At 38.5% G+C, this 24,347-nt stretch overlaps 5 protein-coding genes across 6 annotated transcripts; 2 read left to right on the top strand and 3 right to left on the bottom strand.

The window, feature by feature from the left end:
* Positions 1-144: 144 nt before the first annotated feature.
* Positions 145-2,954, bottom strand: LOC145897454 (transforming growth factor-beta receptor-associated protein 1-like). Its single transcript, XM_082985756.1, has one exon. It carries the CDS (start codon positions 2,914-2,916, stop codon positions 193-195), a length of 2,724 nt encoding a protein of 907 aa, XP_082841882.1. The 5' UTR covers positions 2,917-2,954; the 3' UTR covers positions 145-192.
* A 743-nt stretch (positions 2,955-3,697) lies between these two features.
* Positions 3,698-9,852, top strand: LOC145898579 (progesterone-induced-blocking factor 1-like). Its single transcript, XM_082987087.1, has 14 exons — positions 3,698-3,910; positions 4,102-4,280; positions 4,459-4,559; positions 4,686-4,844; positions 5,233-5,359; positions 5,481-5,614; positions 5,781-5,916; positions 6,249-6,448; positions 6,711-6,825; positions 6,924-7,067; positions 7,469-7,660; positions 8,125-8,285; positions 8,568-8,808; positions 9,262-9,852. Exons 1-14 carry the CDS (start codon positions 3,736-3,738, stop codon positions 9,583-9,585), a joined length of 2,388 nt encoding a protein of 795 aa, XP_082843213.1. The 5' UTR covers positions 3,698-3,735; the 3' UTR covers positions 9,586-9,852.
* A 295-nt stretch (positions 9,853-10,147) lies between these two features.
* LOC145899805 (N-acetylglucosaminyl-phosphatidylinositol de-N-acetylase-like) lies at positions 10,148-13,004 on the bottom strand. Of its 2 annotated transcripts, XM_082988718.1 has the most exons (6): positions 12,864-13,004; positions 12,640-12,757; positions 12,230-12,482; positions 11,999-12,083; positions 11,774-11,931; positions 11,434-11,605 (listed from the first exon to the last, which is right to left on the bottom strand). In XM_082988718.1, exons 1-6 carry the CDS (start codon positions 12,972-12,974, stop codon positions 11,569-11,571), a joined length of 762 nt encoding a protein of 253 aa, XP_082844844.1. In that variant the 5' UTR covers positions 12,975-13,004; the 3' UTR covers positions 11,434-11,568. The 2 variants fall into 2 exon arrangements, with proteins under 2 accessions (XP_082844843.1, XP_082844844.1); XM_082988717.1 differs by lacking the exons at positions 11,999-12,083; positions 12,230-12,482; positions 12,640-12,757; positions 12,864-13,004 and having other exon boundaries at positions 10,148-11,605; positions 11,774-11,909.
* Positions 13,005-13,008: 4 nt separating this feature from the next.
* On the bottom strand, positions 13,009-15,270 carry LOC145899806 (methylthioribulose-1-phosphate dehydratase-like). The gene is made up of 6 exons (XM_082988719.1): positions 15,139-15,270; positions 14,930-15,066; positions 14,263-14,426; positions 13,995-14,124; positions 13,712-13,879; positions 13,009-13,492 (listed from the first exon to the last, which is right to left on the bottom strand). The coding sequence occupies exons 1-6, from the start codon at positions 15,214-15,216 to the stop codon at positions 13,384-13,386; spliced, it is 786 nt and encodes a 261-aa protein (XP_082844845.1). The 5' UTR covers positions 15,217-15,270; the 3' UTR covers positions 13,009-13,383.
* Positions 15,271-22,323: 7,053 nt separating this feature from the next.
* LOC145899541 (mitochondrial ubiquitin ligase activator of nfkb 1-like) lies at positions 22,324-23,878 on the top strand. The gene has a single exon (XM_082988383.1). It carries the CDS (start codon positions 22,580-22,582, stop codon positions 23,675-23,677), a length of 1,098 nt encoding a protein of 365 aa, XP_082844509.1. The 5' UTR covers positions 22,324-22,579; the 3' UTR covers positions 23,678-23,878.
* Positions 23,879-24,347: the final 469 nt, after the last annotated feature.

The following is a 24,347-nucleotide window of genomic DNA, read 5'->3' as shown; positions in this document are numbered from 1 at the left end:
CAATAAAACAAATTTGAAAGGAAATTAAAATTTTCAAGGCTATCAAAATAAGCAATAGAAAGCACCCACTGTGATGCACTATTTAATAATATTATTTGTTTTATCAGCACCTTTGTTATTTTCGGTAACAAAGCTGTAACCATTCTATCAGGGTACAAGAAACTAGCAGACACTTACATCCAAACACAAAAACTATGTAGCTGCTATGTTTAACTTATGATCTGGGCATTTTAACACCTTAAATATTTTCCCAGTTACTGGGCATATGTACTTGTTCTTAGCACACTGGGTGTGAACTACTAGCCCGTTTGGGTATCTTGCAAATGGACCGTCACTTATGACTCTACTGCATACTGGACAGTTTTTCCCCTCGCGCATTACAACTGGTGCTGCATATAGGATGTTTTGCTGCTTATGCAATTGCAGAAGCTGAGACTTTAGAAGCTTGTGCTCCACCAGTTTGCTACGACATTCATGGAGAGGTGAGCGCAAGCTGTTGTGAAGAAACTCCACCAAGAGTGCCAGCGACCATTGAGATGGCAGCAAGTGGAGAATTTTCTCAGGGTCAAAGTCGTCTGCATGTCCATTTAAAAGATCCACCACTGCAACCATTGACCCTGTGTTACCTCTTGTGGCTGTGATGTCTTGGAGGTAAACTGTTAAGAGGGATTGAAACATTTGTTGCAGAAAGGCTTTGTCCCCCTTTCCTTGCTCTATACAATATTCCTTCGCAGCAAATGAATTTCTAACTTTGTGGACCAAAATTTCCAAAGCTTTTTCATGTTCTCCCAGCTTGCTATGCAGTATGACTTGCTCTTCATAAAGCTCTGCATCTTGAACTTTTCCTATAATAATGTGAATCCTATACAGATCTGACTCCTTTAAAATACGCTGGAGTTTTTTGCGCGCAGAAAGTAATGCAGTCCCATCTTGAGAGGTTGCAGACTTAAGATTAAGTACGGATTCCAAATAAAGTGCAACCAGATGTGTGTGGTACTTTTCTTTTTGGGAACGCTTTACAATCACCATGTGGTTTAAGTAATCCATAAGAGCATTTGGAAACTGATGTAGAAAATTGATGACATCATCTGGCTCAAGATGGTTCTGGGGACTGGGAACAGAAGGGAGGGCATCATGATTTGTGAAAATCCTTACACCAGCTGCCTGATCGACCTGCAGGACCCATTCAGCATTTAACCAGAGCATGTCCAAATCCCTGCAGTTTTCAGCTAGTTTGTCTGCCACATAGTTTAAACCAGGAAACGAGTCGTCTGTGACTTCTCCCATCTCAATGGACCTCCAAGTGGTCATAGCACTATGCATGTCCCCATTTTTTAATTGGAACATAGCAGCAGTATGGTGACATCCATTGCATTTAAGGCTTTCAATAAGTGACAAACAGTTTTCTGATGAAATGGTGTCAAGCAAACTGTTTTGCAATGATTTTTGTTGGAGCAAGTGCTGTAGTTCTTTATTTTGGCCCAGTTGAGCAAACACAATCATTGTTGAAAACAAAATTTCTCCAGTGAACACAGTTACTTCCTCCGGGCTCAAGGATTCCACAACTTTTGGAGGGGTATGGGAATTGCATCCTGAAAGCTCATCCATTATCAGCTCCAAATACAAACCCAAAAATTCTCTACATTTTAAAATTTGTGCTTTGTCCCCTTCACACATTTTGGTGATATTGGCTATATGATGGTATGGTGGAACAGCTCTTTTAAAGTTGGAAGTTTTCGGAAGCAAGTCAGGAAAGAGGGAAACTAACTCCCTTGGATCCATTCTTCCATCAGTGAAAAGCTGCAATGCCTCATCAAACTCAAACTCCTGAAATTGGACAAAACCTGACATACATTGAACTCTTTTCAGCATGTTGTTGTACCTTTCCCGCTTTAGTTTTCGCTTTGATGCGTTGATCAGAGACAAAGCTTCATCCACTTGTTTATTTGCTATCAGCATATTTAGTTGCTTTTGTAGTGGTATTTGCACAAGGACAAAAATATCTTTTGGTGTACAAACAATTACAGAACCACCCTCACAATGTTGTGCACACATTCCCCCTTGAAATGGCAAGGATTGCTTTTGTTGCTGGTCAAGCATACTGTGAACAGTGATGAACTCATCATCCAATGCCACTATAAATGGCTGTACCACGCCCACTGCAAACACACCCATTGACCACTGTATCGGTGGTCTATTGGAGGTACCGTCTGGTGAAACAAACACAGCTAATGACTCTGCCGCAGTGACAAGAAATTCAGATGGTCCAACCCTTGTTACAAGCCTAAATGTTCCATCTTCTGGTGGAAAGGAGAAGAGTTCTTGCCTTGCACCTGTTTCATAATTAACCATCGTGTACAAGGTATCGGTGCTAACACAAATACTACGGTCATCAATGTCCATATTCCGTGGGCTTTCGCCAAAATTCACTTCTTGCATAGGTATAACCTGATCCTCCTGGATTTGGTAAATCTGAAGTGACTTCTTCTTTTGGAAACTTACACAAATTTTTACTGAAAAGGGGTTTTGCCTGGATGGTCTTGTATCCATGCAAAATTTCTTCATGTTTTTTATTTTGCCAGACAATGAAGTTTGAAGGGTGAGGTCAAACATGCTTAACAACAATAGAGTGTGATCACAGTTCACTAGAAGTTGATTTAAAGGTAATGCAGTCTTGATTTGAACCACAGGTTTTCTCATACCCAGATGCTTTTTGTTTTGTCGCTCTGCAACAATTTGAATTTTTTCAACAGCATCATTTCCATGCATTAAGTAATGGTGAATAAAACAATCATTTGTGCCGACATACAAGTTGTTGCCAAAAGTCTCCACACTTTCAATGCATATCTTTGGCTTGTCTCCCATGATGTTTTCTCTCCCAACAAGCAATTGAAGATCAAACACCTGCATCCCCATTATGGAGGATGACTTCTAAACGTGCAATTACTAAAAGATTTTTTCCTGGCAAGTAAGATATTCTGATAAATAGAGAAAATGTCAAAAGTGACAACAGGAATTAGCCTCGATCTGTCTTTGCGGATCAATGAAGTTCCAGGAAATATGATATATATTGTGATAAATGTATTATTTCATATAGGCTGGAAGAATGACATTTCACATTTGAAATTTTATCGGCAATTCGCGCAAACTATAAACTCACAACCGGTGCTTTGTTTGTCCAAAAAACGTTAGCAGGAAAAAAATTTTCAGCGCAAACGAACTCCTGCAAAATTCCGTTTTTACAATGGGGTTGTTGTCTATTTGTTGTGCAAACAAGAAAGTCAGCCTGATAGAGCAAAAGCAACAACCCACTTAACATGTTTCACAACAACTGCATTAGATTTTGATAATGCTAAAACACCGGGTCGTGGCTCGTGGGCTGGGCGAATGGGTCAGAGTCTGTTATTGAGCTATCTATCCGTGCATGACTGAAAGCGTCGTGCTCGGTATGGCAATAGTAACAGATTGTTGGCGTCACACAAAAACTTAGTACATTATGTCAAGCGTAAATATATTACGTTCATGTATCTTTAGCAATGCATTAACAAATTTCTTTTGGCTTTAATTCATTTGAAACCAACGGGCTACGTCATTACAATGCACACATGAATAAATTTACGCTTGAATGCTCAGTTTGTCATGCTCTGTTGCCGACGTTGGAAGAGCGAAAAGTTCAAAACATTCCGTTGAGCAAATAGTGAAAGAGTTGCACGTTTGTACTGGAAAAATATTACAATGTCGGATAAAGACAGCAACCCGTCCATGCGTTCAACTTCACGACATGGTGGCACGGACACGTCAATGTCTCTCAGTGCTTTAGGCGATACTGGTGATTTAGCAGGTTTGAGTGGGGCAGAAGAGTTGACGGATTTGTCCCAAAGCGACTTTCACGGCCGTAAAGATTTAAAAGGTTTGATACTTATTTAGTTGTTAGTCACAGTGTTGTCTGTGTTTTTCCCAAGATGTGAATATTTTTATTCACAAAGTGTGTTTTTTACATACATCTTTTGTAATTAAAACAATAGGAACATAACCCATGTGATTGAATAGTGGGTATATTGTTGATTGGAGATGTTTACACAATGAATGAAAATTTTTAAGGTGTCAGGAAAAGAGGACTGAAGAACGAATATGAAAGAAAGCAGTTATTGCATGACTTACAACTGATGAAGATTGAGCTGTCTCAGAAATCCCTTGTCATTGACAACCTAAAAGCCCAACACATGAGCAAAACTGAGGAACTTGAGGAAAAATTGCACGATGCTTTGCACAAAAAACAGGTGATACATTTTTAACCACTACTCGCTTTAATTAGTCAATACTAGCACAGATAAAAGTTTGCATTTGGACATGATTACACATTTTATTTTATTTACAAAAGCTGTAATTTGTTGTCCAAAGGCAATTCTGTCACATCTTCATATGGGTAAAGTAAGTATTGTTTTTTTTTGCATTAAGATCTTGCAAGCAAGACTTGAAAATGCCTTAGCAATTCAACAAGACGATTCAAGAAAACGCCATGATGAAACCCAAAAGGAATTGAAAATTATCCTGGACAGGTAACATTTTGTACAAATTGTGTTTTCTCAATTAGATGAATATCATAGTTTGCTTATGACAAAGGAAATTGCCATTAGTGGTGTTCAGAATTATCATTTATTCATAAAATTTATTTGTCCTTGCAGACAAAGGGAGCTGGAACAGACAAACAGAAAACTTCAAGCGAAGGCCACTAATATCAAGGGACAGCTTCAAAGAGACAACACCATTAGTGAAGAAGAATACATTGAGCTGAAATCCCAACCATCCGACAACTTGACTGTTGCTGAATATTTCTCACTACGGTGATTTTCTTTGCTTTTTTATAATAATTCGGATACAAATAATGTTGGCATGCGTGTCTTGCATGTTTAACAATATATGGTGCTAATATTGGCACTAATGAGTTTTACCAAATAAGGAACAAAATTTCCAAAAACATACTAGTATTGGCCTGTAATACGAAACTTGTAGTTTGTGAGTGATTTAAATTTGTAAAAAGAAACAAAGTCATAGCATTAAATAGTTTCATTATGGAACAATATTACAAAAACACCTTTCTTTTGTACACATATGCATTGCACATGCACAACAATTGATTCACAACAATGTGTCACTATTTGGAATGAATGTTTTTGCTTTACAAGCCAAACTTGTCTGAATGAAAGATTTAACTAACTAAACTCTTTATAGACTGTTTGAGGGTTTACAGCCCATGAAGATTGAAAGTGACAACTTGCGAGTGCAACGGGACAAACTGTCAACTGATGTTGCTCAGCTGTCACACACTGTGCACAGCCACGAGCAAACTATTATGCAGGTAATATGTCAAAGTTGGCTGTTTTATAGATACACACTATCTTTTAGGTTTTAAACTTGAGGAAGGCCAACATGTTCAAAGTTCTAACAGCCATTTAACTAAGAAGTTATAACTTTTGTAGGAACGACGAGGAAGAGCGCACGCCGAATTGCAAGTCCAAACTTTAACTGCTGACTTGGAAAACGCTCGTAAAGCCCTGGATGAGCGAAGTGGCAAAGCCCAAAGATTCGACAGCGTCCTTACCGAAAGAGACAGGTGCGACCATGAGCATTCTGCACCAAAATCGACAAATATTTAATTTGTTCCATGTTATTATGACACCTGACACAACGCATACTGGTGTTATTAGTGTCAAAGAAGTTTCTTTTCGAAAGAATTTACTTCCAGCAAACAAACACAGAATTATACTGTTTTGTTTTAGACTGGACAAGGAGCATGCCGAACTGATGAAAAAACATTCATATTTGGAGGCAGAACATCTTGCAACCTGCAAAGAGATGTCGGATATGAAACGAGAAACTGATTCCATGCACCAAACAATGCAAATTCTCCGACAGGTAAAATACTTCCACATATGATTTCGACGCTGTATTTCACTAAAGTCAGAATGCTATTTAAGACATTAGCAGTTTAGTACAAATTACATATGCTTCAGAACGCAAAGGACATCGGTTTTTTGAAATTGCATTGTATATAGTTCCAGTCAGTCGCATCGCGTTCACATAACAATAAACATTATTAATTTTTCGCGTCTTTAATTATTTTTATATTGGAGAGCGTGCGTAAGAAACAAGAATTTACAACAATGCCATGGCGAAACTTGTCACGTTGTCTTGTTAACTCTCCACCTAAACACATTATGCGGTCAAACACACTTCTAAATTCTCAGGACAAGGAATATCTCACCAAGAATCTCTCAGAGTGCAGCGCCAAGTTGGAAAGCTCGGAAGACCGACTGAGACAGACGCAGGAGCAACTGGAACGCGTGAAAACCGCACGAGAGGAACTCTACGAGAAATATGCGGCGTCAAGAGACGAGGCGAGATTGGTGTACGAGAGGCGACTTCAGACAGAGCTCGACCGCATCAGGTAAATACGCAGGAGCTCGAGGCGGTTGTAGGGGGAATGTGCAAGCGAACTTTTTGCCCTGTACAAAAATTTATAGTGTATATATTTATAAAAAAATTATAAAAAGTTTCTCAAAAACTAAATGTCCACCTCCTTACAGTGAGTAATTGCGAGAAATAGATGTTGAAAATGAAATGCCGTGATCCAGGCTCATTGAGACAGCTAAACATTTTGCACTTCTACGAATTGCGAAATATAAAAATTTGTGCTTTACTACCAACAGAATGCAAACCGATTCGGAACTGGAACGACTGCGTTCTGATTCGCGAGAATCCTACGAAAGAGAGAACCGAAATTTGCGGGAGGCTCGTGACGTGGCGCTCCAAGACCGCGATCAAGTACGTGTTTGTTACGTCACAAGAAACTGCTGAACCTCCAGGCGATAAAACGTAAAGGGAACCAGATTCACTATTCATGTTTTTTTTTCGCAATCCAGATGGCAAAACTTCGGGACGAAACGGAGAAGCGATGTGATTTGTACTCGAGCGAGTTAAAGATGTTGGAATCGAGTATCGACTCGCGTCTTTCCGAATATCAGAATCAAGCCAGAATTAAAACGTTCGAACTCGACCGACTGCAGGTTGGAAAATGTTTTAAAATTGTAGATTTTTTTTAACCAAGCCCCTTTTTGATTTAATATCTCTGACATCTGACCTCCTTTCACGGTTTTCCCGTTTCGATACAAACTTTAAATTATTAATGTTCGGTCGCCTTACCCAGCATCAATAGAGATTGATTTGGTTTCCAAGTCGGTTCCTTGTTGAATGTTGACTTGTAAGTTTGTAAAAATATTATAATTTTCTCGTTGTAGCTGTTTAAAAAACAATCACGTCCATATCCAAATTCATTCGGATATTTCTTCCCAAACTATTAAAACGCAAAGTAAAAATGTAAAACTAAATACTGTGTATACTGACATCGCATTACCTGGATCCGGAACTTGAACGACGAAACCTGAAACTCAACGTACTTTTAATTCAGTTGGTTCATGAAGAGACTTGCAAGAACTTGGACAAAGCTCAGGAGGAAGGAGAGAGGTTGAGTCGTAAGTTAGAGGTGGTCACAGCTGACTATGGCGACCTCCAGCGACAGACGGCAGCCACCGACGCCGAATTGCGCGTCACGGTTCGAGACCTCAAGTCCCGTCTTGGCACATACGAAAAAATTGAGAAGGTGAACCTTTTAATAAACAGAGATGTTTATATATATAGCATAGTTACCCCACAGACAACTTTGATTTGTCTTGGGATCGTGACACTAAAATTCTTGCAAAAAGTGATTACTAAAACTAACCCAAATTTTTGCACAAACTTTCAAGATACTGGTGTACAGAATATATATTTTCGCCCATACTGCATCATCAGTATTCTTATTCAAATATACTTCTATTTGCAATAATTAAGGTCAGCCTTTGTGATAACCTTTTACTAAAGAAACCCGGCACCTTCTGACGAAACGACATATTCATCTTTAATGATACATGCAAAGATTGAGTTAATTACACGAAATCCTTTTGCGTTTCTGTATTCCATATCATTACAGAGGTTGAAAGGCATATGCGGCTCCGGAGTGATGGGTTGCCGACCTCTGCCATTTTATAAATTCATATGAATTTTTATTTTATGCGCTCCATGCAGGATATGGACGACATTGTGATGCAAGCAGCCGAGGTGGAGGTTACTGGAGGTCAGGACAAAGTTAACGAAGCGGAAAAAGTTCTTTTTTCGTACGGATACGGAGCTAACATTCCGACAACAGCAAAACAACGGATGAAGCAGAGCCTACACCTTGCCAGAAGGTAATAAAAAGACACTTTAATGTGGATGACATGTCGTGTTATGTTTAAAATTACTAACATTGACTTCCATATTACTTTAGTATTTGGAAAAAAATATGTGTTAAAAATGTGAGTCTTTGTTGACCATAAAGACAACAGGAGATTCAAAGTATATAAACTTTCATTTAAAAATGTATGAGTTGTAATATCGTCACTCATCTCTAGACACAATTCAACTAGAAAAACATCTCAAATTAAATGAAAACTTAGTTGGCAGAAATTAAATCGTGTTACGTATATCAGAGTCCTCCAGCTTGAGAAGATCAACACGAGCCTCCAGTCCGACCTACAGGGAAGAGGGGAGGACATCTCACAACTCCAGAAGAAGTTGAGTGATGCGGAACGGATGCTGGAGGAGACTCGCCAACCTTACAGCTACCTGATCGAGAGCATGAGGAAGAGAGATGAGGAACTGGAGAAGAAGAGGATGTTGCTGGTGGATTTGGAGGAGGAAGTTAACAAACTGAAGACGGATAACGAAAATGTGAGGATATTGTAAAAGAAGTGCAGAGTATTACTATGTATTACTTGGGCCAAAGTGTGGTTATAAGTGAGCACCTACCTATAAAACACGGTATTTCCACCAGGGGTTTGCAAACTTTTTGACTCAAGGGTCAGAAATTATCAAAATTTCACAGAGGAGCTAGTAGTCCATGCGAGTAAACTGCAGTTTTATGAACTAATTTATATTATATGCAACAAAAAGTTCAAACCGAAAAGCAAAAAACGTGGCACTGAAATTATATTAAACTTCAGTATAAACAGCGTTTGCAAGCAACACTAATTCATACCAGTGTTTGGCGGGCGCATATTAAATGACCCAACGGGCCTTTTGTTGCCAGTGGGCGGTGTTTACTTATGTTTGCATTGAACTGTTTTTATTTATTACCAAAACCAGACCAATATTTCGATCAATTCTCAATTCAATATTTCGCAGCTGCGCGAAACCAAGCGCGTTATGTCTAGCGACCTCGAGCGGTTACTCAATCACCGACAGGAGATGGCGGTCCTGAAACGGACCCTGGCCAATATGACGCCGGTTGCATCCGGGCCCCACCGAGATGACCGGAATCTTTTAGCATCGCTAGAGAGCAAGTGGAAATCAACACCGGCGCGTGACAACCTGACAACACGTGACAGGACGTCCCATGAGCGTGATCCTCGTTTTCCGGAGCCAGTTGTTTTTACGAAACAAGACAAAGTGCGTATAAATCCGGAGCGCTACAGGAAGCTGAAAAAGGCTATGGAAAGCTCAAAATAATTTATTTCTAGTGGTTGCTGCGACTCAACAAATTAAGAGTAGTTCACTGGCATTTTGATTTTGTAGAACGGGCTTACATAGCATCTGCCTTTTGTATTATCGCACGCCCAATTTCGCTCAATTAACATGGGTAATTGCGGATTTTACAAGTTATACACAACAAAACCTGTTTGATGGAAGAGGCTCCAAGTTAATGTTAAGGCTGTAATGTGCAATTTCAATGTGGTTAATGTTTGGTCCAAGTACATAGTCGTCCATTGTTTTCATTCATTTTGTCGTGTCATGTTGCTTGTTTTTAATCAAATAAAAGTATATTTTTCGACTAAACGTTCTAGTGTGCTACATATATTGAGATAGGGCTCATTAGATTTGGCATTTTTTGTCCGTTGAACCCCAGATATTTAGTGAGAAAATATTGGATTTCTGACTAATCTAGCAGTCGTCACTTTAATCATAGCTCGTTACTACAATCAACCGGAAAAATAAGTTGCTATTTTAAGTTTTGACGCCACCGGTGTTTATTCAAGTGAAATTGACCAGACAAGCGGCACTAAAACCCAGGTGATTGTTGCCACGCACGTGTTTTATTCTTGAAATTGACTTAAAAACAGTAGCAGAAAAATATCGACATGATTTCACAGTAAGGAAGATCTTTCGTAAAATGTGCGAGGTATTCATGATAAATGCCCGACAAATCTGTGACAATAACGTTTGTCGGAATAACTTCCTGTTTTCAAATAGTAAATTTAGGCGGGATTTTACAAGTGCGATTGGTTTTCGGGTATTTTTTAGTCATGTAGCGCACAAACTCGGTGTACACGTCGGCGTCTAGCGCCATCTGGTGGGCGTCTCCCTGCAAAGATGGCTGGAAGTCAGCGTCCAACATAAAAGTGTCGCTCAACACACGGAATGTCCATCCCGTAACGTGAAGTTCACAAGCTTGACTAAGTCTGTCGTTTCCAATGCGGAGAAATCGTTCATCAAATCTCGGCAAAGCAATTTTCATGGCCACGAAGTAGGGTTCGTACGGATGAGACCACTGTACTGGATACGGCGACTCGGACGCTTCAAGATCTTCCCAGCGCTTGTAATCCGTGTTTTTGTGGCATTCGGGACATACTTCGTTCACACAAGGGCGCGCATAGCCTTTATAAACAAGGTTCAATAAGTGTAATTTGGATAGAGAGTCAGAATTGAAGTCGATTTGCTTTGTCAGCTCATATGTTGGCAGGACAAACGCCGTTTTCGACGGACCATCTAAAACGCTGTAGCGACTATACCGTGCCTCTAGGAATCGATTAATTTGGGTGCAAGCCCCCTTACTTGGCAACAGCGTGACGTCAGAATTCAGCACAAATCGACGGCCAGCGTCGTCAATAGCAACATTACGTAACAGGTTCACGGGATACAGACTTGTCCTGTGCATTTTCACTGCGTTTTTGAACTGAGCGCAAATATCGTCACTGTGGTAAGGGGCAGCAGCCAGTCTTTTCGCTACCTCGGAAAGCGCCCCGTGCTTGAGGTCAGCATCCGCCAGAGGGCGCACAACGTGCAAAGTGACGTGCTTCAAGATGTTCACATGACAAGCCAGAAAAACTTTCAGGATCGTCCCATATTCGATCTCATCTGCATAAACAGCAGCCGACAAGGGACAGCCCCACACTGCAGCCAAACGCGAAAGTACATCCAGTTGTTCAAGGCCTAAAGACACGCACAGCGTAACCTCGTTGACCGTTAAGTTTTTAGTTGCATGGCCAGGGATATGGTGTATGAAGTGGAGTCCTTTTGTGTCCACATATTGGTAATCAAATTGTACAAAGCGGCTGATAGACTTGAACCGTTTTGCAAATTGAACATTGCTGACAATGGCAGCTTGGATGCGAAGTCCAGAGGATCGAATCCAGAACAGAATGCATGCGAGGACAATCGCGATGAGGGACCAGCGATGTTTCCACAGTTTACGACGGCAAAGAAAACTTTGCATCATGTAATCTTTTTCAGTGTGTTCATAAACATGTACCTGTGACAAGTAAAACAGCTCCATTTTTCCTATTGTGGTGTCTGTTAAAATTACTAGAATGTGAAAAACAGGCAGTTGGCATGCCAACACATCCCAGTTGTATGCTACATGTTATATGGAAACACTATACATCACAAATCACATTACCCTATTAATTAGCAAACATACCTTGAAAATATAACGAAGAGTTTTCGAAACCAGGCCAACTGGGATTTGTGTTGCAACATTGATTTGTAAGCTTGATGGTAATCAGCAGGGGAGGAAACCACCAAAGTTACGTCACCGTACAACCGACTGCACAGCAGGGAAGTAAATATATCAACAACCTTGTAAAACAAACAACATTTGTAGCTGATCGATAAATTATGTGTAGACAAGTAGACTTGTGCAAACCTGTATATATTTTCTTGGAAGTAGCACTGATTCAAGACAAAAAGCATGAATTTTCAACTTTCCCGATTCGCTTTTAACCAGATGTCTGTTGGCAAAAAATACCAGTATTAACTTTTGGCATGCATCTACTAAATAATCATCATTTTAAGTTTTAATTGGCAATAATATGTGTTCATTGAAAGCTGAGCTAGTTCTGCAACAAAAAGGTAAAAAAATCCAAGGATGACCTACCTTACTCCTTTGTAGGCAGACACATGGTTTATGTGTCCGCTAACACCACCATCATCAAAACTGATAACTGTGCTTGCTTCAGTTTTCACCAGATGTTCACTAATGTGTTCTGCCACTGCAGAACTCTCCCAGACAAGCTTGGGATTGTCTTTGAAAGTGTTTGAGCAAAACACACGATCATGTGGCACACCCAGTTGATCACAACTGTTTAATAATTCGCGCACACGCTTCTTGCCATCACCGTAATAATCACCTAAAGAAGATATTTTTGGTTTTGATTTTTAAAAACAAAATAAATCATGTTATTATTTTTCTATCACAACTTCCCAAATAATTAACTCTTATTTTTACAAAAAAAATTTTGTTGTTGTTGTCGTAAAATACACTTGTGATTGCACTTTACACAATACCTGAAGATAGACAAAGAACAAAAACCTTGATTCCCCTTTGTGTCAAATATAGAATTGTTGGAGAGAAAAACATACATTCATCATCTGGATGGCTTACAACCAACAGCACACTGTAATTCTGAAATTGAAGTAAATATGCATAAAGACTGTGCTTTTCACAGTGTGTTACAAAATGTAACACAACATCACATTGTTTTTTTCAAGTATTCTACATTTTTCTTCACCTTTTTAAGTCCAAACTTCAGTTGACTTGTTTTTTGGAGTGAGTGGATTTTGATCAGTGCAAGATAAGAAATAATTAAAATTAACAAAACTACCAACATAACATCACACATGCATTCAGCTAAACCTTACTGCAACACCACAATATCTTTAAATATTTTAAGAAAAGATAATTATTGATTGCATAAAGGCAGTGGAACGAAAACATGATCAACAAGTGACACAATCAAGAAAAGTTACACTTGTCCCTGTATAAAACTAATTATCAATAGTTTGAAAGTTGTAACATCTATCCTATATTATGTCAAGCAAAAACAGCTTCAGTGTCCAGTCCAGTACATGAGCAATAGTCTCTTCAATTTACACAACAGGTTTTGCTATGCAGCAATTCTTTCCTTGTGGATCGTCAATATCAGCATATTTGCTTGACAAGTAGTTGAAATAAACAGCTGAACCACATCAAATTTATCGTGCAATATGCGGTTGGTTTGTGTCTTGCGAAGTGTTGTATTTTAACTAGTGTCAGTCTTCATCAGTTATGCCACCTTCATCTTCAACTTTTTGTTCCGGATTTAAACCAAGCTTTTTCATTTCAATGGCAAGTTCAAACAGGTAATGGTAACATTCAGCTCTAGAACAAAAATAAACATTTTACTTTTTTTGTAGCGGTTAAAAAAAAAGTATTTGAAATTGTTGAAATATGCAACAGTTTATTTTTTACATGACACCCAACAAAGCTTAACTGACAAATGCTAATGCAATACTGAAATATTTACCAAAAAAATGGTTTATAGCAGATTTAAATAATCCGATCACAATAATGAAGACATCTAAAAGTCAATTAACTTACTGGGTTTTTGCTGATTGCCATGTATTGCCCCAAATATAAACACCATGACGACGAACAATGACTGCATTCGATTCAGGATACAACTCCATTGCCCTCCTCATTCTTCTTGTTAATTCACGCTCATGGCAGACATTTTCAACGATCGGTACCACCAACATGTCATTATACCTAACATGCAACTTGATTGATGGATAAAATCATGTACATAATCTTTCACAAAAAAACATGCATTTTATCTGACTTAGTCATAAAACAAATAGCTTTAATTGGGAAAACAACAAACTTAAAAGGTGTAGAGCTTGATCCTTTTTTGATTCCCTTCATCATTTCCTGGCAGGTTATCCTAAACTCTTTACCTTTGTAGATTAAAGAAACGAGGCTGGCAAACTTGCTGTGACTGTGAAGAACGGCACCTAATAAAAGGATAACTTTTGCACTTTCAAAAAGCAAGTGAAACATTTTCTGTTGTATGCCGTTTGCATCCAAACACAAAACCCCTCACAAACGTTTTTTTTTTAAATTTACCTACACATAAAAACATCATGAAATACCTGCTCCTCTCATTGTGAAAGCATTCATAAACAAAGGAGCACACTCTGTAAGTTTGAACTTCCTTGTAGGACTTTGTACCACTTCTCCAACCTTATTGCATAGAAACACATCTTCAGGCAGGATCATTTCTTTTTGTACACCGGATGGCGCCATGTAAATATCACTAGTAAAGCAGTTATATATAACATGAAACAATAGTTTAAACTGTTTTTTTTTATTGGTGAATGCTTATACTGTGGCGTGACTTTGCTAAGTGTAACTTGAATATGTTTATCCATTTAAAACTGTGTAAGCTCCTAAAGCTCGTTCAGTAGAGCATGTGTCAAAATGGAATACTTAAACCACAGTTTGAGAAAGTTCAATAAACACGGTCTCATGATTTAGATGTATTTAGTCCATATAAAGCAGAGATAGTGGTAAAAAATTGGGCACGCAATTGGTCTAAAAATGGCATGTGGGATGACTTTGACCCACAATGTAATTTTAGGTGAGGTATTTAACTAAATTGTACATAAAAAGGTCAGGGGATGGAAACAACATATATGGCAAGAATAGCATTTAACTTGTTGACCCCGGATATAAAAAAAACTTTTGAAAAGCAATTCTGACAAATAAAAAGCAAATTAATACAAGTGATTGATTCAATTCAGGTTATGGAAGTCTTACTCTCCGTCTCGAACAGATATTCCACCTCCTGTTCCGGTGGCCCAGCCAAGCCTATACATTAACCTGCACAATTTGGGTACCAGGGTTGTTGGATGTTCATCATTTGATATATTTCCATCATTCTTTTGCTTTTTATTCTAAAATTTATTTAATTAAGCACACCTTCTGTTTGCCAATACATAAAAAAACATCCAAATGACTTTTTTTACCAAGGGTGCATCACCATTTGAGTCATTTTGAGGTCTTTTCTCAGAAGTTGCGACCACTTCACAACTGACCGATTCCATTATTAGCTAACTTAAAAACTTATTCTCTCAGGTGATTTTTTAGACCGTTTCACCATAGTGTACTCTACTACTGTCATTCTGGCAGAATCCAAAATTATTGTTTCGCAAAATGCGTTCCGCATCAATGAGCAGCATTGCACAAGAAGGTTTAACTTGTACAAAAGAGTTTATTGTTGGTATATATCATACCAGTAAGCATTATTTTGCAAAATATTTCACTTCTTAATCATTTCGTACCAATACCTCTGTAGAAGTCCCAAGTTTATATTCAAAATAACCTGAAATACGGATCTTTTTGCTCATTTTTGCATTGCCGGTGACGTCACTTTCAATCAAATGCCGAACCACTTTCCGCTTCATAAAATTTTATTTAAATCTCAGTATCTGTCAAGGATAGAGTCCAGAATAGCGTGAAAGTAATAAAAATCGGTAGAGATCCCACGTATTCCATCAGAATGACCTGAAACACCAGTGTTTTTGCGCTTTTTTGCCTTACCGGTGACGTCACTTTCAATCAAGTGCCAAACCACTTTCCGCTCCATAGGATTTTTTTAAAATCTCAGTATCTGTCAAAGATAGAGTGCAGAATAGCGTGAAAGTAATAAAAATCGGTAGAGATCACACGTATTCCATCAGAATTACCTGAAACACGGGTGATTTTTTTTCGCTTTTTTGCATTGCCGGTGACGTCACTTTCAATCAAGTGCCAAACCACTTTCCGCTTCATAGGATTTTATTAAAATCTCAGTATCTGTCAAGGATGGAGTGCAGAATAGCGTGAAAGTAATAAAAATCGGTAGAGATCCCACGTATTCCATCAGAATGACCTCAAACACGTGTGTTTTTGCGCTTTTTGCATTGCCGGTGACGTCACTTTCAATCAAATGCCAAACCACTTTCCGCTTCATTGGATTTTATTTAAATCTCCGTATCTGTCAAGGATGGAGTGCGAAATAGCGTGAAAGTAATAAAAATCGGTAGAGATCCCACGTATTCCATCAGAATGACCTGAAACACCAGTGTTTTTGCGCTTTTTTGCATTGCCGGTGACGTCACTTTCAATCAAGTGCCAAACCACTTTCCGCTTCATAGGATTTTATTTAAATCTCAGTATCTGTCAAGAATAGAGTGAAGAATAGCGTGAAAGTAATAAAAATCGGTAGAGATCCCACGTATTCCATCAGAATTACCTGAAACACGGGTGATTTTTTTTCGCTTTTTTGCATTGCCGGTGACGTCACTTTCAATCAAATGCCAAACCACTTTCCGCTTCATAGGATTTTTTTAAAATCTCAGTATCTGTCAAGGATGGAGTGCGGAATAGCGTGAAAGTAATAAAAATAGGTAGAGATCCCACGTATTCCATCAGAATGACCTGAAACACCATTGTTTTTGCGCTTTTTTGCATTGCCGGTGACGTCACATTCAATCAAGTGCCAAACCACTTTCCGCTTCATAGGATTTTATTTAAATCTCAGTATCTGTCAAGGATGGAGTGCGGAATAGCGTGAAAGTAATAAAAATAGGTAGAGATCCCACGTATTCCATCAGAATGACCTGAAACACCATTGTTTTTGCGCTTTTTTGCATTGCCGGTGACGTATCATTCAATCAAGTGCCAAACCACTTTCCGCTTCATAGGATTTTATTTAAATCTCAGTATCTGTCAAGGATAGAGTGAAGAATAGCGTGAAAGTAATAAAAATCGGTAGAGATCTTACGTATTCCATCAGAATGACCTGAAACACCAGTGTTTTTGCGCTTTTTTGCCTTTCCGGTGACGTCACTTTCAATCAAGTGCCAAACCACTTTCCGCTTCATAGGATTTTTTTAAAATCTCAGTATCTGTCAAAGATAGAGTGCAGAATAGCGTGAAAGTAATAAAAATCGGTAGAGATCCCACGTATTCCATCAGAATGACCTAAAACACGTGTGTTTTTGCGCTTTTTGCATTGCCGGTGACGTCACTTTCAATCAAGTGCCAAACCACTTTCCGCTTCATAGGATTTTATTTAAATCTCAGTATCTGTCAAGGATGGAGTGCGGAATAGCGTGAAAGTAATAAAAATCGGTAGAGATCCCACGTATTCCATCAGAATGACCTGAAACACCATTGTTTTTGCGCTTTTTTGCATTGCCGGTGACGTCACTTTCAATCAAGTGCCAAACCACTTTCCGCTTCATAGGATTTTATTTAAATCTCAGTATCTGTCAAGAATGGAGTGCAGAATAGCGTGAAAGTAATAAAAATCGGTAGAGATCCCACGTATTCCATCAGAATGACCTAAAACACCAGTGTTTTTGCGCTTTTTGCATTGCCGGTGACGTCACTTTCAATCAAGTGCCAAACCACTTTCCGCTTCATAGGATTTTATTTAAATCTCAGTATCTGTCAAGGATGGAGTGCGGAATAGCGTGAAAGTAATAAAAATCGGTAGAGATCCCACGTATTCCATCAGAATGACCTGAAACACCATTGTTTTTGCGCTTTTTTGCATTGCCGGTGACGTATCATTCAATCAAGTGCCAAACCACTTTCCGCTTCATAGGATTTTTTTAAATCTCTATATTTGTCCAGAATTTATGTCGTCGCAAAATCTAATGGAGTGGCACACTCGTTTTTTCACACAATCTCATACATTTTCCCTTCTAATCACAATGTGTCACACTTATGAACTTGCAAAGAACGTTTTATTGTGCAATATGCGTCCAATTCTTTTTCCTTCTTTTTGTAGTGAATATAAATGACCGTAAAGGTAATGCTTGTTAAAATAAATATTTTGATTTAACATTTTCAAATGAAATGATATTTACTCTTAAAAAATGGTAAATTTGTGCATGATGTTGATGTATCACAGGTGAAAGTGATCTTTGCTTGTTACACAAACATATAAGAAACACAATTTTCATGGTGGCCACTAAATCTAAGAAACAAATTGGGTAAACAGGCACAATTAAAGAAAAAACATTGCGCACGTTTATTCGGACAGTTTTAGATTATCAGGAGTTTTAATAACTGCCACATCTTTGACAATTGAGTTCATGAACATTTCTGCATCATCTGTGGTTAGTACCAACTGGTAACAGGATCAAAGATTGCTGAAATTTTCATGAGTCGGAAACGTTCGCTATTACTGTACATGCACCTTAACAGGATACATTTCATGGCCAACCGTGTAAGTCAAACTCATGTACGCGTACTTAATTAACGAACATGCAACTTATTAACGTAACTAATTAACGTGCGCGCATGTTAAGTTGGCCGATAGTGTCATAATCCTATGTAAAATTACATGTACTGTCATCAGCTTATGGGCGTCGATATGCTCTTGTTTTCTGCTTTCACCTTTGCAAATATCACTCATGTATCCATCTAGTGGCAGGTAGCGTCAGATCTATGTCAAATCCTCAAATGTTATCGCAACTGCTTAAAAGTCTAAGTGTTTCATCACAGGCCCAAATATACCATGGCCCCGCACAAATTTGTAAGTACCGGAAATATTTTTCAAATATTTATCCTTTGTCAAATTTGTCCTCTTTTTCCAGAATTAAACATTTGAACAGCGAAATTGCGCTGTATTCTCAGCTAACCTTGTACTTTTACGTACGCATATGCCTTTACAAATTATTTTGATTTTAAGTTATAGTAAACATGTACATACTTTGTTTTAATGCGCATGGGCTGCTAATATTCAAAAGAATTTTACAGCGCTTGCAATGCCACACAATAATTTTACAAAGTTTGCATCTTTACGTCGCAATTTAATCGTGTTAAGCTTGCCAAAAAGCAGAGTTGATTGCAGTAAAACCTCACGTTTTAGGTTCTCTTTGGGGTTGCGAGACATCAAAGTAAACGGTGCGAACCACAGATATCCACAAGATGGATACATGAGTGATATTTGCAAAGTAAATGCAGAAAACAAGGGCATATCGACTCCCATAAGCTTTGACTTAAAGCTAACTATTTGTTGTTTGAAATGAAAATATACGACGATAGTACAAGTAATTTTACCTAAGATTATGACACTGTCGGCCAACTTAACATGTTACTAAGTTACAAGCACCTTAATAAGTTGCATGTTCGTTAACTAGGTACGCGTACATCAGTTTGACTTATGACGCGGTTGGCCATGAAATATATCCTGTTAAGGTACATGTACACTAATATCGAACGTGTTGCTTACTAACGCGCGCGTGCCTTATTATTCCACATGATGTCGCTCTTATTCGGAATTTGACACTGTTGGCCAGGCTTTAGATATCGCGCACGTTCATTATTACGACACACGCACGTTATCTAAGGTACGCGTACAATATGGCGAATTATGACACCGATGTCCCAAACAACATAACGAACGTGCTCGTTATTTAAAGCCTGACCAACAGTATGTCCAAAACAACATAATATACGTTTAGGGTTTGAATGTGAAGTTGCAACTTGTCACGATGATAATGGTGGCTAATTGCCTTTGAATTGTCGTTTACCAGTGCACTTGGCTAAGATGCAGGCAGTTGGGTATAATTGTTTATTGATGAAATGTAACTAAATAGCATAAAATAAAATGGAATATATTTAGAATCAAATAGAACGGTCAGAAAGGGCGAAAAGCGTTACCGTATAAACATGTAGTATCGTGATATGCGATATTGTGAGAGAAAGACAGTGCTGGGCTCGTAAATAAAATTTGGGTAAGAAAGCCCCAGCCCATTACGTAGGGTGAAGTATCCCTGTCACAAACAAACTCCCCTAACGATGGAATGCGATGACAAATTTTTTATCAATGCAGCTTCCAGTTCTGACATTGTCCCACATGCGGCTTGGTGAGTGTCAATGCAAATTCTTATCAACGCGATTGCGGGTACATTTTCACCCATATGTCAAAGGCGGTTTGCATCACACGATCGCAATTTAAATCGAATGACGCTACAAAGTACTTAACCCTGATATTGGGATGTACTTCAATATGTAAAAAAAAATGTTTGAAAAATATTGTATGTTCACAGTACGTTTTACACGCAAAATTGACGATAAAGGTGTGCGCAATGCTAATAATAGGCCTAATGGCGACCATGCACATTCGCAATACAAAAAGGAAAATAAACGAGAGAAAAAATCATTTGTTCAAACCTTACTGGATGATGGAACCAAGCTACCCTGGCAGGCTGTCGATCGATTACCGTATCTATAGTGCTGAGTAAAAGGTTTGATACTTGCTGGACCTATGTTTCAAATGTTTATCACATTGCTTATATGTGTTTTGCATTCCACGGAAACTGATGACGCCCTTTACAAGGCGAAACATAAATCTAAGCAACCTTCGGATTAAAAGGAAGTCAACATAAATGGTTACATGTACATATTCGCAAGGGTTAGGCGTGTTTATGAAAAGACTAACAAACGCGTTTGGTATGTGTATCAACATACTTTATAAAGCGACGTAAACCGAAATTAAACATGCACAATATCGAATCAAGTCAACCAGCATGGGCAATTGGTATATTTAATCAAGAAGTGTTGCAAAGGATGTTAATGTCGGTATGGAAATAAGGTTAGAATCCGACGATTTCGCCACTACCATTCGTCAATACAAACTCCCAATCGGATAATATTAAGCACCTCAAAGGCTATCGCATAACGAGACAGGATCGTCACAATGAGAAAACCCTCATTTGGCAGCTATGGTATTTATAGCATGCAATGTAAACATTTCTGTGTTGTTTGATTACAATGGTGGATATCGTAAATGCAAATTTTGTCAGGCAATTTGTGCACGAAAACTGCATAGGCCAAAATCTAACTTCTCTAATCGTTGCGATCATGTACAACTCATCTGGTGGAGCGTTGGGCCTCATAAAAAATTGCAAAAAAGTGAAAAAGCCCTGGTTTGAAGTCATTCTGATGGAAAACGTGGGATCTCTCCCGATTTTTATTACTTTCACGCTATTCTGTACTTTATCCTTGACAGATACTGAGATTTAAAAAAAATCCTATGAAGCGGAAAGTGGTTTGGCACTTGATTGAAAGTGACGTAACCGGCAATGCAAAAAAGCGAAAAAAAATCACCCGTGTTTCAGGTCATTCTGATGGAATACGTGGGATCTCTACCGATTTTTATTACTTTCACGCTATTCTTCACTCCATCCTTGACAGATACTGAGATTTAAATAAAATCCTATGAAGCGGAAAGTGGTTTGTGACGTCACCAGCAATGCAAAAAAGCGCAAAAACACACGTGTTTTAGGTCATTCTGATGGAATACGTGGGATCTCTACCGATTTTTATTACTTTCACGCTATTCTTCACTCTTTCCTTGACAGATACTGAGATTTAAAAAAAATCCTATGAAGCGGAAAGTGGTTTGGCACTTGATTGAAAGTGACGTCACCGGCAATGCAAAAAAGCGCAAAAACACTGGTGTTTCAGGTCATTCTGATGGAATACGTGGGATCTCTACCGATTTTTATTACTTTCACGCTATTCTGCACTCCATCCTTGACAGATACTGAGATTCAAATAAAATCCTATGAAGCGGAAAGTGGTTCGGCACTTGATTGAAAGTGACGTCACCGGCAATGCAAAAAAGCGCAAAAACACTGGTGTTTCAGGTCATTCTGATGGAATACGTGGGATCTCTACCGATTATTATTACTTTCACGCTATTCTGCACTCCATCCTTGACAGATACTGAGATTTAAATAAAATCCTATGAAGCGGAAAGTGGTTCGGCACTTGATTGAAAGTGACGTCACCGGCAATGCAAAAATGAGCAAAAAGATCCGTATTTCAGGTTATTTCGAATATAAATTTGGGACTTCTACAGAGGTATTGGTACGAAATGATTAAGAAGTGAAATATTTTGCAAAATAATGCTTACTGGTATGATATATACCAACAATAAACTCCTTTGTACAAGTTAAACCTTCTTGTGCAGTGCTGATCATTGATGCGGAACGCATTTTGCGAAACAATAATTTTGGATTCTGCCAGAATGACAATAGTCTACTGCGCACATAAAAAAAAATGAAAACGGCGGTGACACCAATAAAACCCTAAGGTTGCAGTACTAATAACATAAAAACTGCACTAGTTTTTAGTTCGGGTTGGGGTAATATATAAAGATGTCCTAAATTCTTTTTGCACAAGCGTTGTACTGTTTATTCATTGATTATTGTAAAGACGTAGGATAGTAAAAGGCCACATATAAGTCTGCTGGTAAGCATGGACCAGGCAAACATTTCAAACACTGTACTGCTCTAGCTTTGGTTTTTCTATTATATGCTAAAGAATCAATTTGCACTCAATGACTATTAATACACATAAAAAAGGGAATTTCTTTCTAGTTGATATAATGCATTGGAAACTATGAACTTGTTACAAACACTTTTTGGTTTGTTGGATGAAAAGGCTTTGTTGGAAGCTTCAGCCTTTGCTGTAGGAACTTCTCTTTCTGCAATTCTCTACTATGTACACAGAAAATATGATTCCAAGGCTAAAACAGTTGAAGATGCACCTTTATTTGATGTTAACTCTGACTTAGTTACCATCGTAAAAGAAGCGCCCTATTCATCATTGCCCTATGTTGCAGTTAATGGCCATGTATCGACTACTGCAGAACCACTGCATGGTCAAGCTAATCCAAATGCTTTAGGTGTGTATTGGAAAAGAACAACAACTGAACATAAAGAAGTTTGGGGGAAATACACACATGTTTGGCAGAATGAGGACAATGAGTTAACTGCAATATCAAACAACATTCCATTTGATATCCAAAGTATTTCAATAAACAGTCCATGTGTGCGCATTGTCGATCCATTGCAGTCTGCTTGGTTTGAAGAGTGTGCTGAAGTTGTACATGAAGAATTTACTCCTTCGCAGGCTTCAACTATGGAAAGCTTCTTTGGGTTTGTCAAAGGAGATCGTCTGAAGGGTTACACAAACACAGAGAGAATGCTTAGACTGGGGACAAAGATTTGTGCCATTGGTGAAGTTGTTTACGAGGATGGCATACTGAAAATTCAACCTCCTAAATCAAAGTATGGAGAATACATAATAAGTAAACTTACCAAAGGTGAAATTGTGTCGAAAATGCGGTCCAAGGCAACCATCTGGAAGTTGCTTGCTGTCCTCATGGGCGCAGCATCTTTTACCGCTTTGTACTTCCTTGCTAGAACGTTATATAAAAGATATTCAGCCATAATGGAGGAAAAGAGACATGCTGAAGAGTTGGAAATGGTTAGAAATCAACGAACTGTGTTGTCCGGTCATTTGAATCGCGAAAATTCACCTTCTGAGAGTCAAGGTCCGTGCGTCGTTTGCCTGACCAACCCAAGAGAATGTGTCATACTGGACTGTGGACATATTTGTATTTGCGTGGATTGTCTTGAAGCTTTACCAGTTCCTAAAGAGTGTCCTTTATGTAGGTCCAGAGTTATAAGAACTGTCCCTTTGTTTCATGCATAATATTGTTGTGTTCTGATCTGAATCTGTGTGAAAAATTTCACAACAATCACATTCTGTGTGATTTCGGAAGCAACTTGTATGATTTATTAACTAATTTTGTGCAAACCGACATCGCTTTGTAATAACAACATTTTTTTCTTGTAACATACATAGTTCAGGACACTATGCATAGACTTTTTATGATCCTGACTAGTGACAATAAATAAGCTAACCCAATATGTTTCAATTTAAGCACAAGAGCAGTACAACATACATTAGACATGAGAGTGGTAAAACAACATACTGGGTATGCCTTTCTCCCTAATGATAACCACAAATCCAAGAGCAATAGCCTAAAATCAACGGAGCAGAAATGCAGTATGTCAAATTTAGTGCACATTCAACATAAATTGGAACACTGTAACAGACAGGTTATCAAAATTTTCGACTGAGAATGTAAAACGTAGCACCAATTCAAAGACAGGTTTTTAAAAGCGTCATATTTTTGGTAGGAAATTTCATTTTCGACATGTTTGTAGAGCTGTGGAGGCAACCAGTTTAAATTGCCTCAAAATGGGCCAGTCTTGCTTCGAACATTTGTGTATTTGGCGGCTGGTCGATATAACTCATAAATTATTTGTATTGATCAACGTGAAACGGTCCTCTCTGTTTCGTTTTTTTTGCGTTTGGT

This window comes from Ascidia mentula, chromosome 4 (genome assembly GCF_947561715.1).
Source record: "Ascidia mentula chromosome 4, kaAscMent1.1, whole genome shotgun sequence".
NCBI classification, from domain to species: Eukaryota; Metazoa; Chordata; class Ascidiacea; order Phlebobranchia; family Ascidiidae; genus Ascidia; species Ascidia mentula.
This window is presented reverse-complemented; position numbering and strand designations above follow the sequence as displayed.